The 15,515-nt window shown below is 28.1% G+C and overlaps 2 protein-coding genes across 10 annotated transcripts; both read right to left on the minus strand.

The window, feature by feature from the left end:
• Positions 1–1,771: 1,771 nt before the first annotated feature.
• Positions 1,772–10,231, minus strand: LOC145180348 (uncharacterized). Of its 6 annotated transcripts, none has more exons than XM_090081869.1 (13): positions 7,937–10,231; positions 7,699–7,811; positions 7,560–7,624; positions 7,262–7,348; positions 5,319–5,411; positions 4,956–5,034; positions 4,501–4,610; positions 4,319–4,366; positions 2,811–2,930; positions 2,659–2,730; positions 2,290–2,390; positions 1,961–2,058; positions 1,772–1,870 (listed from the first exon to the last, which is right to left on the minus strand). In XM_090081869.1, the coding sequence occupies exons 1-10, from the start codon at positions 9,531–9,533 to the stop codon at positions 2,667–2,669; spliced, it is 2,376 nt and encodes a 791-aa protein (XP_089937995.1). In that variant the 5' UTR covers positions 9,534–10,231; the 3' UTR covers positions 1,772–1,870; positions 1,961–2,058; positions 2,290–2,390; positions 2,659–2,666. The 6 variants fall into 6 exon arrangements, with proteins under 6 accessions (XP_089937995.1, XP_089937993.1, XP_089937992.1 ...); XM_090081867.1 differs by having other exon boundaries at positions 1,772–1,880; XM_090081866.1 differs by having other exon boundaries at positions 2,200–2,390.
• Positions 10,230–14,545, minus strand: LOC149890592 (cilia- and flagella-associated protein 90-like). Of its 4 annotated transcripts, none has more exons than XM_090081872.1 (5): positions 14,270–14,545; positions 13,990–14,022; positions 13,765–13,887; positions 11,968–12,081; positions 10,230–10,484 (listed from the first exon to the last, which is right to left on the minus strand). In XM_090081872.1, exons 1-5 carry the CDS (start codon positions 14,363–14,365, stop codon positions 10,344–10,346), a joined length of 507 nt encoding a protein of 168 aa, XP_089937998.1. In that variant the 5' UTR covers positions 14,366–14,545; the 3' UTR covers positions 10,230–10,343. The 4 variants fall into 4 exon arrangements, with proteins under 4 accessions (XP_089937998.1, XP_089937997.1, XP_089937999.1 ...); XM_090081871.1 differs by having other exon boundaries at positions 11,968–12,084; XM_090081873.1 differs by having other exon boundaries at positions 11,951–12,084.
• Between the last annotated feature and the right edge of the window lie 970 nt (positions 14,546–15,515).

Raw genomic sequence — 15,515 nt, forward strand, 5'->3', positions numbered from 1 at the left:
CGGTTTATCTAGGCAGTGATTTGTCTTACGACTAATTATGGACTCAGTTGTAGTATGATTTATCCATGTTTCTTCAGCCAGAAACCATTTGAAAAGGGAAGTCAAAGTTGCCCTGATTTGATCGATTTTACAAAGTATCCAGCTCGGGATGAAACTTTTGAAGTTTTTGCTAAGAATCGAAAGCTTGTTGCGAGGAAAAGCCCTTTGATTGATGTCCCAGAGGAGTTAGTTGTTCCTAAATAAAAATTAGGAATGTGTTATTTAAAAAGTTCCAAGATAACGAGAAAGATTCGAAATTCTTTCAAGAAATAGTGCAAAGATGGAACCTTAACGTGGATAGGAAGGCTGAGGATATTGTCTACTCGAAATTTTATGGGAACGATGTAAAGAGATTGTGTGAGTCTCTTCCCGATTTCGCCACAATTCCACATTTTGATCACTCTAAACAAATACTTGCAGTATTGAGAGATTTTGATAAGTGGTCGAAAGCTGTTTCTTCAACAAAAGTGAATATTTCTTCTGAGGAAGCTGCTGTAATCGCATCCAAAGAGGTTCATTCTGCTTCTAGAGATTGTTGTTTGACAGCTACCCTAACCAATGGTCTTGAAACGGTTGGCAGTTTTGGGACAGGCCCTTTAATTCACATGATGGTGATGCATCTCGGATTTTTTGTACACAAAAATAAGTTTATCGGAGCATCGTGTTATATATATTTCAGCTACTTTTCGAGATTATTTTTAAGTTAATTTATAAGTGCATCGTGTTATATATATTTCAGCTACTTTTCGAGATAATCCAGAAAAATATTTTTTGGCCTTTCTAAGCCATTTTATAAGGTAAAATTTCAGAACGTGATAACTTTTTTTTTGTACGATCCCAATTTTTTGAAACTTTCACATTTTCTTAGCTGGATAGTGCCTAAAAGATTGTGGGAATCATTTTTTCATTTTTACGAAATTTTTTTATTACACTGGGCGGACTCGTTGTGAGTTGAGTCACGTTTTTTCACTTAAAATACAATTAGTATGTTATTTTAGTGGAAAAATTTAAACGCTGTTCTGAAAAAAATACATTTTTCAAAGATATCCGTAAAGTGAACTTTTCGAAGGGTGTTAGACCACACTGTTAGTAGAATTTCTGAAATTATTGATTTACCGGAATGTGGTTAGGCTCACAAAATATTTGGAGTGTTATGTAAAAATTGGTTTTGATGGAGCACCGAGCCAAAATATTTACAAGCAGAACTATGACACAAGCAACACAATTACAGAACTTTATTGCTTAAAGTAGGAGATGAAGAATTTTGAAAAAATGAAAATCAGATGCACAACCTTCTTGTAAAGTTTGATTAAAAAAGCATATTTTTTTAGAAAATCAAAAAGCATATTTTTTTAGAAAACATAATAATTATCAAATAAAATCAACGTGAAGTTTTTAAAAATGATTATAATGTAAAAAATAAAATAAATATAAAAAATCAAAAATGGTTTTTTCTTTGTATCAACATCCTTTAAAAACCATAATTATACAAACATAAATTAGAGTATCAAAATGGCTTGAAGATTGTAAAAATTTAATTAAAATTAGATTTTTACGTTTGTAGCCAAACCTAACGTGCGCATGAACGCCTTTGCACGCAACATACGCGTTAAAGGTGCGCCAAAAAAATGTTTTTTTAAAAAATTTTGACAATTCTTTTAAAACCCAAAAACCTTTCAACATTTAACATGTTTATTTACGATGTTTGTCAAATTTTGTTGAGTTTTTGCTGTTTTTGATCATCCTGAGTCATTGAGTCGTTTGGCTCGTGGGATTAATACCGTTATTCCAAAACATTTATTTGCTCATCTGTTATCATCATTTCCTCTACCTTTATTTGCCTCAAAAACAGATTTCACGCATATAAAAAACATGATTACATTAATTTTATTAATTTACAAAATATTAATTGCTATTTTACCCAAAATTGCAAGCAATTTCTTCCTCTGCGGACGGTATGTAAACAGATTTCGGGAGTTCATTCCTCACTGATGATCAGGCTCCTTACAGCCGTGACATCTGTAATTTAAGAAAAAAAAGAGTTTAATTATATTGTAATGGATATATGGTAATTACTGTTACAGTGTCCTCTATCTGAATCAAAATCTAACATCGTTAGAAATGGGAAGGCTGAATTTTCTTTTTTTCGCAGGAGTTTACCTCTTTGATGATGGTAATCCAAGTGTGACTAATCGGCGAAATTCAAGTTTACAAAAGTAATGTCAATAAGTCCTAAAAAACTTTCTATACCACCACTTCATTGATCTTCGGGAGAGACCATAACTCATTCTGATTTCTCATAACTGATATTACATTCTGGAAACTCATTCTGATCAGCTGATCTAAGAGATCTAAAACACCCAATTTAATGTTATAATTTTTCAATTCATTACAAGCTTATAATCCATCCATACGGAGTGACAAACACCGTTTTTTGCCTATTATTTAAGACTGAATACAGTAAAGAAGGGTTTCAACTTTTTTTCTAAGAGCACTCAATAAAGATGTTTAGAACATAAGATTTGTATATAGCTAAGAGAATATCACTTTTTCTGAAAGCAAGAGGTTTCCATTGATGCATTTTTAATAAAAAAAATAGATAAAAGATAACAGTATTACCTTTTAAATCAAGTCTCGTATAAAAATGGATGAGAAAGCAAATCATTTGCCGAAGGACGCAAATTCATGTCTCTATAATAAAACACCATATGGAGGAAAACAATTGAATGCAATTTGTAATCATTATTTTCATACTTGTTTTTAGTTTTTACCTGACGAGACAAGCTGCAACAAAACTTCGCGCATTTTCAGAGTTTGCGTGATTTAGAGACGGTGGATCATCTGTATTTTCTGCAATTGCAAACATGGCAGCATGAGGGGCGTAGCTGCTCCTAAATGAACAAAGTAAAAGAAAAGCAATCATTTTTAAGCACGAAAAGCGTAAAAAAATTACTGCTCGTTTTGTTATCGAAGGTAGGACAATATTGAGTCCGTCGTTCAATAACCTCTAAAAATGACATACGCTTGAGTGCAAGCTAACTTGGCAAGCAGAAAAAGATCTTAAATATGTTTATTCTTTTGTAAGTATTGCTTGCAACTGTTTGTAATTGTTTTTAATATTCTTTGTTTTTGTGAACAGTTGTTTTGGGCATAAAAAATGACTAAATTTCTGATTGTACTAGTGACATAAACTAAAACTGATTGTATTATTACTTGTATTAAATATGATTATTATAAAATATGTTTATAATGTTAATTTATTAATGGTGTATCTTATGGCGTTGAAATATAGAAGAAAAAAAATTACCATTCTAGATAAACATTAAAATACCATATAAGTACTCCGAAAACCGATTTTATGCATGAAATGTTTTTTTTTTTTTTTTTTTTAATTGAATATTCAACCGGACTTTCTGATTTAACGATATAGAAACAGAAAAAAGGAGGTGGCTGTATAGAAACAGAAAAAAGGAGGTGGCTGTATAGAAACAGAAAAAAGGAGGTGGCTGTATAGAAACAGAAAAAAGGAGGTGACTGTATAGAAACAGAAAAAAGGAGGTGGCTGTAACTGAGAAAATGTTGTTGTTGTACCTGGTTAGTATCTTTAAGCTGCAAACAGTCTGATGTGAAACTCTGCAAGATTTAAGCTGCAAGCAGTCTGATGTTAAACTCTGCAACATTTTAAAAAAACGTCGTAAATGTCAATGATTGCGTAGAGCGAAATGTTGGTTCGGTTCATCAATTAATCTTATTAATAATACGGAAATATGAAATGAAATATGACGGATGTTGTCTAAGGTAACAAAAAAAGTAAGGTCGAATGACCTTAAAGAACAACTAAAGAATATAAAGGTATAAGTTTTAAATCGAGCAGTTGTATGATTTAAAAAAATAAGTCTCAACAACTTTTTCAACTTTTAACAAGTTTATTTTTTTAACTAACTTTGAAAACTTTTTTGAATTTTTTTGGGGGAAAGGGGGATCCTAAGATTAAGCACAATTGAAAGTTGTATTTAAACTTTTTAAACTTTGTGTATTTTTTTTTTTTTGTTTTTAATATATTTTTGAGTCAAAAATGTTATATATTAATATATATCAATTACAAGTTCATATATTAATGCCTATTATTTACAAGTTTTATTTTTCTTACCAACAAAATTTAATGTTTTTAGGTTTAAGACTAAAAGCAGTAAGAAATCTTAGTGGCTTCTAACAGAATTAAAAATGAAAAGCAAAAAAAGCAACCAATTTATGTAAAAAAAATTACAAAAATTCTTACCAAGGAGGCTTCCCATCAGCCATTTCTATAACTGTGCAACCAATGCTCCTATCAATAAATGAATTTATTGAAGAGTACAATAAAATGTCACCAAAAGCAAAAACTTATTGGTTGAAAACCAATTTATTTACTTTATGCATATATCAAAATTCTTATGGATCATGTATAGGATGTATTTTTACCAAACGTCAGATTTATGGTTGCATCCTGTCCCAGTGATAACCTCTGGAGCCATCCAATATGGAGTACCTTTTATAGATTTCAGTAATGCTTGATCACCCAAACTAAGACTCTGGAGAAAAGTAAAAGATTCATTATGAGACTTTGTAAAACAAACAAATAAAAGGAGAGTAAAATGAAGCAAATGAAATGATTGTCTAAAAAAATGAAGCAAATGAAATGATTGTTTAAAAAAAATGAAGCAAATGAAATGATTGTCTAAAAAAATGAAGCAAATGAAATGATTGTTTTAAAAAAATGAAGCAAATGAAATGATTGTCTAAAAAAATGAAGCAAATGAAATGATTGTCTAAAAAAATAAAGCAAATGAAATGATTGTCTAAAAAAATGAAGCAAATGAAATGATTGTCTAAAAAAATGAAGTAAATAAAATGACTGTCTAAGAAACAGCACTCACCAACTCTTTGGCACAACCAAAATCAATGAGTTTAATAATCCCTTTAACTGTTATTAGTATGTTGGCACCCTTTATATCTCTATAACATTTAATAAATATTGGCACCCTTTATATCTCTATCACATTTAATAAATATTGGCACCCTTTATATCTCTATCACATACAGCAACATCAAACACAAAGGAACAGGAATCAAAAAATATAATAAGCAGAAAAAGAAGCTTGATATACAAGAACATTCATGAATAAAAATTAAACGTATAGAGATAAGAACTGTTTCATTTTGAACAAAATTTAAGTATTTGAACATTTTTAAACTAAAATACTTAAATTTCATTCAAAATAAAAGTTACCATTACATACCTGTGAACCACATTTGCTCCATGAATGTATGCAACAGCTGAAACAATCTGAATGGTATACCGTTGAAATATACATTCATTTAACCGACCAAAACTATAAGTAAAAAAATACAGATTATTATTTGAACCAAAGAATCAACTGTCAAAAATACTCACTTTTCTATTCAAACAATTATTTTAACAATTGTCAATAAAGATTTTTTTTATTCAAAAGAAGCATAATAGTAAACTTTTTTTTTTTAGAATTCAATTTTTTTAAAAAAAAAAAGGTTTCTGTGCAAAAGAAAAGAAGCAGGATCATGCCCTACAAATAAATCAAATTTTAGTAAATGAAAGCATAGTTAAAGGCCAAAATATTTGTGAAATTTAACAATTCAATTACTTTGAGATATTTCAAAAGCAATGAAGTATAACTAAGTGTCAAAATATTTGTGAAACTTTTTTCAAAAGCATGGAATTAGCTGAGAAAGTTTCAAAAACATGGAAATAGCTAAGGAAGCTTCAAATGAAATTAAGAACTTATAAAAGGTGCGGAAAAATTGTCTAACAAAAAGATCTCTGAACTTTCTAATGTTTCAAAAGCAGGAAATTAGATTATCAAGAGATTTTGTCAGCAAAAAAAATTGCACTGGAAGATTTAAAATTAAAAAGGATATTAGATTATTGGGAAGGGATTCCAAAGAACGATTCTTACAAGAATCATTCTGCCAAACTTAGTACAATGCATTTTATGGCACAAACTGTAGCATCAATACAACTAAACATCAGTTATACAAAAAAAAACTGTATGCCCATTAAGCATCAGAGTCTCAGTATAAAAAGTATTGTGTAGCTACTGGATTGGTCATTTTTTACGATACCCATCCTACGATACCAATAATTGACATCAGTCTTGTAAGATGGATTTTTCCAAGACCAACTTCAGAGTACCATTGATGGTAGTATTGTACATACAAGATTTCCAAGACTTTGACTCTTAATGGCCATTATCTAGTTAAGATATTGCTGATTTCTGCAAAAAATTTGAAAACCAGAGACTGGTCAAAAATCCTTTTCTCTGAGGAATCAAAGTTTATGCCATTTAGTAATGATGGAATTAGGTATATTGACATCCAGTTGGAGACAGACTCCTTCAAAATATCAGTTACCTACTATTAAACAATGCAAGCAAACGCTATGGTTTGGTGATGTTTTAGTCACGATGAATGTGGGTCACTTTCATCACATAGAAGGTTTAGAGAAAAGATTTATAGAGAGTTTATTTAGACATCATGAAGATTGTTGGGCTGCTACATGCAAAGGATAAAATGACTCACAAAATGGCTCTTCCAACAGGATAATCATCCAAAGCAATGTGCTAGATCTGTTAAAGATTACATTAAATCACAAAAAATCAAAGTTCTTGAATGGCCTTCACCGAGCCAAGATCTTAATCTTATTGAGGACCTTTTAAGTTGGTAGAAAACTAACAAATAAGGACCATTTATTTGTATTGATTAAAAAATGTTGGTATAACATTTCTCAGGATGTTCTCATTAATGCATTTAATTTGATGGCTAAATGCTGTGATAGTGTTTTGAAGACAAAATGGATATGCCGCCAAAAACTTATTGAAACTTATTTAAACTGAATATTTTAATGATTTTTGAAATAAATTTGTATCACAATTCAGTTGTTTATAAACATTTGCACCTTTTTTTTAAAAAAAGACTTTATTTAACAGTTGTAATCTATAACTTTTGTGGTTTGTGTAATGGGTTAAACAGATAAAAAACATTTGGTAAATATTTCACCTGATTGGTAAAAGTTAGTGAAAAGTTATGCTTTAAAAACTGAAAAAAATTTTAGTATTTCTGATATTTTGCACACTAATCTGTTTGTGTTTATATCATAGTACCTGACAGTATTAAGTCTATTTATATATATTATCTAAAGGTTGTTTACTTTGCAATCAGATCAACCAAAGATCCACCAGAAATATATTCCATAAATATATGAACTATGTTCTGTTCCATGGAAGTTCCGATAAATCTAAATAAATCAATGAAATAATTTTAATAACTTTTGGAAAAAACTCTTAGAAAATCTTTTTATAACTTTTAGTTCTATGAAGAAGAAGAAAAAGAAGAAAATCAGAGAAACTGATTGAACATTGAAAAGATAGAAATTCAATTCATTACAAAACATATATCTAATTATATCTGCATATACAAAATATACAAACAATAAAAAATAACTATACCTGACTATGTTTTTGTGATGAAGGGACTGAAGCATATGCACTTCATCATGTAGCCTCTGATAATTCTATGAATTACATAAAACATGTTAATTTTTTTACATAATTTTGTACTAATTTATTTTTGCTATCTTTTTAATACCTTTTTGAAATCCCCTGCACTTCCCATATTTACTTCTTTTACAGCTATTAGCTGCGCTTTGTTTGTCAAACCGAGATAAACAATTCCAAATGCTCCACGATTAATCATTTTACCTGAATTAGATCTAGAAATTTATCTCACGAATCTTTTGTTCAAACAAATTTTTTAAAGATTAACACTATTCAACCATGAATTTATGAAATTCATGAAACCTTTAAACCAACAAACAAATTAAAACCTTTTTGCCATTCAACAACCTCTTTTTGCAAAATATCTTCTGATGACTCAATACTAGCATAATAACTAAACGGCTTTTTTTCAGTTTCACTTTCTGTAGTAGCTTGAACAGAGGAGGAACTATAATTATTACAAATTACATTCTTTCTATTAGGTTTATCAACAGTTTTGCAAACGTCTTTTAGATTAGGAGTGTCTCTTCCGCTCATATTTTGGAATAACAGATTGGACATTTGTTTAAAGTCTTTGCTTATTGAGACTTCACTATGCAAACAGTTATTTACCGAGCTTGTTTCATTTCCTATAATTTTGATTTTATCAGGACTGCTTGATGAATTTTGCACTAAAGATAAAGTTTTCTCCATTGCTGAACTCAATGATTCATTATTTTTTGTTGATCCATTAGAGAATTCTCCAGAAAATGTTTTTGTTTCTTCTGAAGTTAAGTTTATGAAATTTTGGTTCTCTAAGTTCCTACTACGACCAACAGAATTTAAATTAAGTATATTTTTTTCCTTGCATAATTTTTTATTTTCCTTTAAATAAAGAACGTCCACATCTTCAAGTGATTGGTCTAAACTGTAACTTCTGACTTGAATTGGTTTTTTATTGATGCTGGAATGCGAAGGTTCAAAACATTCATCAAAACTTATAGTATTTTTCACGGGAAGATTGCAATCTTTAGATTTTTTTGATCTGATTTTTTTCTCATTTATATTACTTGCAATAATATCTTTTTTAACATTTTCTATGGACTTGATTGTATTTACATCTGAAGGAAAATCATTTTTGTAATATAATTCTGCCACTTGTGTAGTAGATTTAAATTCTTTGTTGTTATACATTGTTTGTTGTATTTTCTTTGTTGTTTTATTATTTGTATAAATTGTTGGTAAAAAGTCAAATGGTATTGAGTTTTCAGATAGAGATGATATATAACCCTTGACCTTAATTTCAAAATAATTTTCAGGATTTACTGATGAGAATTTTTGTTCATTAGCATAACTTTTAGTCAATTTATTAGGTAAGACACCAATTAGAGTTGTTTCATGAAATGGCCTTGTAATATCTAAATCAGTTGATAACCCTTCTTGGATAGCCCATTTTGGTAATTTTGGTAAAACACACTCCTTATTACCACATTGATAATCATTAGTTTTTACTTTATGGCAGAGTGTTTTACAAGATGTACTTTTGCTGCATGATGGAAGGCTACTTTTACCAACAATTTTTTGGTTTTTTTTGTCAGCGATACATATTGAATTTTTCTGAGAATGGACTTGTTCTTTTTCTGCCAAGCTGGCAATTTGAGTTTTCTCAAAGTTATTGGGTACCATGCAGAGAGTCTTAGTGTGTTCTTTTTTGTTTTCAAGTAACTTTTCCTTGTGCAGTTCTCTCATAATTTCTATATCACTTTTTGTAAATGTTTGATTCTGAACTGGTGATACCCATTTTGAACTTTTTAACTTATCATGATTACTGTCTGTAATTGGTATATAAAGTGCAGTTCCTTTTCTACTGCTCTGCTTTTTTACTTTGGTTTCAGCCACTAAACACTCAAGATCAACAAAAAATGCATCACCTTTCATGGTTTTCATCACCAGCTGCTTCTCATTACAACCATAATGAAAAACACTTAATCACTTTGCATTGTTTCTAAATGAAATAACAACATGAAATTTTAAAAAGCAAAAATTTCTCTTACTGAAGTTTAATACAAAATATCTTTATTCTTAAGTTAGCAGCAATCTTACATAACACAAAAGAAGTCTATTTTAAAATAAATATATTAAATGCATACACACACACGCAAACATACACACACATACATGCATGCATGCATGCATGCATGCATACATACATACATACATACATACATACATACATACATACATACATACATACATACATACATACATACATACATACATACATACATACATACATACATATTTTATTAGAAGTTTAATATGATAATAAGAATTTTCATATTTAAAAATTTGCTTTTCTTCTACTAGTAAAAGTTTTAGAACATTAAAACCTTATTTTTTCAAATTTAAGCTTAATTGTTATAACTAACTTCTTATACTTTATATAGCATTAAACTAGTTTTCTGTCATTAGTCTTCTATGCCTCTCTAAACTTTAATCCCAAACTAAATCTGAGTAGCTGGAAATAACTGCCTTAGGGCCTGTTGTGAGTTGTAATGACTTACCTTTAAAATTTTTACTTATTAAAAAAATTTTACGAATTTATGAATAATAATTTTATGAATAATTAAAAATAACTTAATATACACCATAAATATATATATAAAGTTATATATATAACATAGTAAATATCATTTAAGGAAATTGGAGGGAGGAAATTGCTCTAGCTACAAAGCTTTAAAAAAAACTTTCTCATATCTAGGAAAAAGCGAGACCAGACTTCTGGCTAAACTCTTTACGACATATTTCTTTATGCCCATATTGTGATCCAATTTCTAGTAAATAGCGGTTATCTCCATAAACAGCATTAGTTGTAGCAGGTATTCTTCTTTTCATTTTCTACAACAGGAATTTGTAAAAAGTTAATTTATTTGCCAAAACATCCTCTTTTTTTTTTTTAAAAAATTTTTTTTTTTTAAAATATATTCAAAGAAAGTAAAATTTAGCAAGAGAAAGATTTCTTAAAAAATAACACTTTATAATATAAACATTTAAAAAAAGAAAAAAACAATGCTCCAATTATTTACCAAAACTAATAAAAAAATTTATCTAATCTTAAAAAAAAAAAGTTGTAAAGAAAAGAGAATCTTAAACAAAACTTCATTAAAATATGAAACATTTTTTTTGATAGTAAAACTTTAATTGAAGAGCAAAAGTTCTCTTCATTAAAGACTTCATGTTGTATGGTACATGGTATTAGTAAGTGGTTCAAATAATGCACTGTAGTTTGATTGCTTAAACATTTTTGTATCAAAATTTTTCCACTGTTTTACCCTGACATTTTTCTTCTTTTGATGCAAAAGGATAAAAACAATTAAGGGTGTTTTTATGGCATACAGGTTCCCGTCTGCACTATAAATTGAATATTCCATCTGCATATAGCAGGGCTGTTGAGTAAGGTTTCAGAACTTATGACTCTGACACTGAGTTATCTATTTCTTACATGTCTCACTCCAAACCCCCTATATATTGCAAATTTCTTAAAATGATAAATTCAATAAAGTGCACCTGACTTAAAGAGTTTTTAAGTATAACCATAAGATATTTAACGAATTTTTCCTAAAACTAATTTATCATGAACAAAATACCTTTTTTAATTGATTGTTAATTGACAAATTGTTTGCGTTCCACAATTTATGCAGTTCTTAAATATATGTAACGGTTTTCATTGGAATAACATCATATGGCACCAAAGTGGAAATATTTAATTTAATGCAGATTTTACAGATTTACAAACTTAAATAGTGAAAAAATTTTGTTGATATTTTAAAAAACTATTTAATTAAGTCTTAATCTCCTGGTAAAAATTTCTTTAAAAAACTGTTTCATTAAAAGCACAATTTAGTATGCCTTTGTAATATGCAATAATACAGATGAGGAAAAAATGCACCCTGTATTATTGCATATTACAAAGGCAGAAAAAAATTATCTGGATAGAGTTTTCTTTCAATAGAGTTTCTTTTTTTTGTTTGTATTTATTTTTTATTTTAAAAACTATCTTTCAAAAGATTTTTTTTTGTTTATTTTGTTGTTTTTTTTTGTTTTTTTTTTTTTTTTGTACTCTTTTTGCACTTTTAGATAGTGTTAGATAACAAACCAAACTAAAAAGTGAGTATATATATATAAAGATTTAAGAAAAATTTTTGTTGTTGATGTTATTTTCAGTAGATTTTCTAAGTAGGAAGTCTGTTTTGCAAGCTAAATAAATAAAAATATTAAATAATAATAAAATATTAACTAATAATAATCAAAAATAAGTATAATTATTTTTTTTATTATTACAAAAAATATTAATTATATAATACCAAGCAACAGAAAGTACCTCCTCATGTATACTTAAGTGGCATAATTTTGTTCTGTCGTCTCGATGCAGTTTTTGATCATAGCCATATTCAATATGATTGACAATATCATACAATGATTTTTTATTTGAATTCTTCTGAAACCGAGAGTTAAATAACAATATACATATAATAACTTTTAAGTATAATTATATAACTAACTTTTTAAAAAAAAAAATTTCTTGTTAACAGTAGAAATGATGTGACTGAAAACAAAGGAAAGCATCTATAAATATAATATAATTCTTTTCTTAATGAGTTCTAAAGTTTATTAAAGCTTTTAGCCTCAAAAACACTCAATTGGTAGTTTGCAAAAAGTTTATAAGTGGACTAGTGTTGGAGGTTAACCCATGAAAATAGCAACAGTAAATTTTAATAGAGTAGGGTAAACATTAAACTATTTCATTAATTAGAAATTAGTGGTTAATTTGTCACAAAGTTTAAATTTTCCGCTAAATGCATTTTTAACTTTTATGCATCACAAGTATATTTTTAAAACTTTGTAAATAGTTCATAACTATTGTTTCTTACTTAATTTTTATCAACTTCAATTGAAATGTGATGTTTTTTTTTTTTTTTCCCCGTTGCTTTTTGTAATTCAACTTAGCAGTTGTATCAAACAAAATATTTTTTTGTAAAAAGTTTAATTTTCTCAAAAAAAAATATTTCCTCAACCATGTAATAATTTATCAGTGAGCATAAATGATTTTTCCTGGCACTAATGATTTATGAATTTTTAAATCTGGAAGGGAGGAAGAGGGGAGGAAACTCTATTTTGTTGTCAATAGCAAAAACCTACGAACACATTTACTAAAGCCTTCAAACACATTTATTAAAGTTTCCACCAACCCAGTGTAGAGTTTGAAAAGTAATTTTGTAAGATTTTGTTCGAATAATTAAACAGATCTTTACAAGTCAATATCGGAAGAGAAAATCTAAGAATGAAACGAATAGGATAAATTTGGATAAAAAAGCATTAACTGCTTTTTTCAAAAATCTGCAAACTCCATGGAATGAGGATACATTCATTATTCAAAACACCTTAAACAAAAAAGTCATCATTGTATGCTAGATTTTACTTTCGCAGAAAAAAAAGTTTTTGTAGAGATTGTGACAAACTCTAAGTTAAATAGTTATTGAAATAACTTTTAGTTGTTATAGTTTCGTAACTCAATTAAAAAAAGATTTAAAATTTTTTGGGTGTCACAGGTCACTAATTACATAATGATCTAAAACCAATTCATTTCATTTGTCTCTTACTCCAGTGAGAGACAAATCATGCAAGTCTTCATGTTTGGTAAAAAAATAAAAAAAAAAGAAGGGATTCTTTTTGCTCTTTTTAAAGAGCAAAAAGAATCCCACAAAAACTTGAAAGGAGACTGTGATTAATTAATAGTTAATCTATTAAGGTGGATAACCAGAACTTTAGAGAAAATTTGACTTCTATTTTGTACTTGTTACCATTCTACTCTTCATTTCTTTAAACACTTTCAATTAATGGAAATATCATGGACTCCTACTTCCTATTTTAGTTTAATTTTTTGAGAGTGTTTTACTTTCCTTTAAGATTTACATTTTTTTTCTATTTTCCATTTTTCTAAAAAAGTAATCTCTATTTTTTGTTAAGCAAATTATCAGATATTGTGTAATTTAGAATATTAGAAATATCTTAAATGAGAGCTAAAAAAAATCTTGTTTAGTTTAATAATAGGTATTTATGAACACTGTTTAATTAGAAAGGTACTTTTATTTTAAATTATAAAATATTTAATCATTACTTGACTGATCATTTCTTTGTCTTTCAACAGGAAAACTTGGTTTTTTTGTAGAGTTGTGTTTGGCTCATATTCTCTACTCAGCAAATTATTGTCTAAATGTTTGGAGCTCACAAACTTTCTACCCTAAAGAATTTTTTCAAGCAACTAATAAGTATAGTCATACTATAAATATATATTTAAAACATGTCATACTAAAAATATATATTTGAAATCTTTGGAACTAACCTCAATTTTCTTCAGGCCATGCTTGTTATAATTCTATAACGATAATGAAAATACGAAATTTATACATTCAAGCGAAAAACAAAACCTCTTCTCATCAAAATTTTTTTAAATAATTAATGCATTGATATAGACTCTATATGAATTCAAGGATTATAAATATGCTAATTAACAAATATCCAAAATATAAATAAAATATTATCTTCAAAACCTATGTATTACTATATATAGCTCCTATAACTGTTATGCTATATGAATCATACTAAATTTAGATAATAATCACATTGGACATTATTCCGACAGGTTTGAGTAAGTCGCGAGAAAGTTCAACATCGTAAGGCGATGAAATTTTCACATGCCTCCTTCCCTGTGAAGCCATTTTTGTTTATAAACAAACCAAAAATGTATACGAAAAACTGTGGTTTGAGATTTTATGTGAAAAATATTCGTTGATAAGTAGTAATTGCTAAATTTAATTTTGAATAATTAAAAGTTCTCTAAACCAATTTTTAATTCTTAGTATTTTGTAGTAAAGGAATTTGGCTTCATCGAAGCAGTTTTTTCCACGCAGTTTGTTGACTTTTATTAACTCTAAGTTCATATGATATTTTTGCTAAATCTGTAATAGTAAACGATATTCTTTTATCATTATATTTTTTTAAAGAACCATTGGTAATGGAGTTAAAACACTTTTACATGAGTGAAAAGATTTTATTTGATTTAAACAGTTTCTCGATCCTTTAATTCAAATCCTAAATGAATTCACCAACGTATATAGCAACAACATATTTTATGATTTTTTGTTTAAATATTTAACTAAAATGCTTTAATTTGAATCTTGTGTAAAAATTGTTATGGGGTTTTTAAAACTACATGATAATACTGCGTTTTAAACATCTTTTAACTACAACCAAATAAATGCTTTATATAAATTTATTTAACTTCTAACCAAAACAAAACCTTTTTCGAGAGAGAGAAATGAATTTACAAAGAAAAAAAGAAATCAGTTTATAAAAAGCCGAAGGTTACCAAATCAAAAAAAAAGCCTAAAGAGAATGAGTTATTAACAAGCATCGCTTTTTAAAAAAATATTTTCCAGTGAAATCCACCATGAGAATGGATTGGTTAGATAATAAATTCAAGAAGAAGAAGAAATAAAATAAAAATAAAAAACAGCTGTGAGGGTGTGAAATGCCTGGACAGGTGATTTTTGAAAGTTTTTATGCAGGGGAAGAGGGGACGACTATTCAACGTCTGAGGGTATTTGAAATAGGGCGCTCAAACCTGTTAGGGCGTCCCAAAAAATTGAACAAAGCACGCTCTATTGACTTTTACGTAAAATAACATTCACCTAAGCAAAATAACTCGCATCCCAAAACTATGTTAGCTGTTTTAGTCCTCGCAACTTTTTACTTGTAGAGTTTTGTAATCAAAAATTTAAAAGAGTAGAATTAATATCTTACAAGAAAAAATTCTTTTTTCGAAGTACAAGGGTTAGATATTAATTTGTTAAAAGTACAAAATGTGCT

Source organism: Hydra viridissima, unplaced genomic scaffold (genome assembly GCF_058129835.1).
Source record: "Hydra viridissima isolate aposymbiotic clone 2 unplaced genomic scaffold, HvirCarnegie_v1 scaffold_3, whole genome shotgun sequence".
In the NCBI taxonomy this organism is placed as follows: Eukaryota; Metazoa; Cnidaria; class Hydrozoa; order Anthoathecata; family Hydridae; genus Hydra; species Hydra viridissima.

Bases quoted from the DNA above. Each gene is read 5' to 3' on its own strand.
- LOC145180348 (XM_090081870.1), bottom strand. From the start codon at position 9,533: ATGAAAACCATGAAAGGTGATGCATTTTTTGTTGATCTTGAGTGTTTA. The intron at 7,625-7,698 runs GTATTAAAAAGA...TGTAATTCATAG, and splicing joins GTGCAGGGGATTTCAAAAAG to AATTATCAGAGGCTACATGA. The intron at 2,931-4,318 runs GTAAGAATTTTT...TTGTTCATTTAG, and splicing joins GCTGATGGGAAGCCTCCTTG to GAGCAGCTACGCCCCTCATG.
- LOC149890592 (XM_090081871.1), bottom strand. From the start codon at position 14,365: ATGGCTTCACAGGGAAGGAGGCATGTGAAAATTTCATCGCCTTACGAT. The intron at 12,085-13,764 runs GTAATGATTAAA...TCTCGGTTTCAG, and splicing joins ACAAAGAAATGATCAGTCAA to AAGAATTCAAATAAAAAATC. The intron at 10,485-11,967 runs GTACTTTCTGTT...TTCCTGTTGTAG, and splicing joins ACTTAAGTATACATGAGGAG to AAAATGAAAAGAAGAATACC.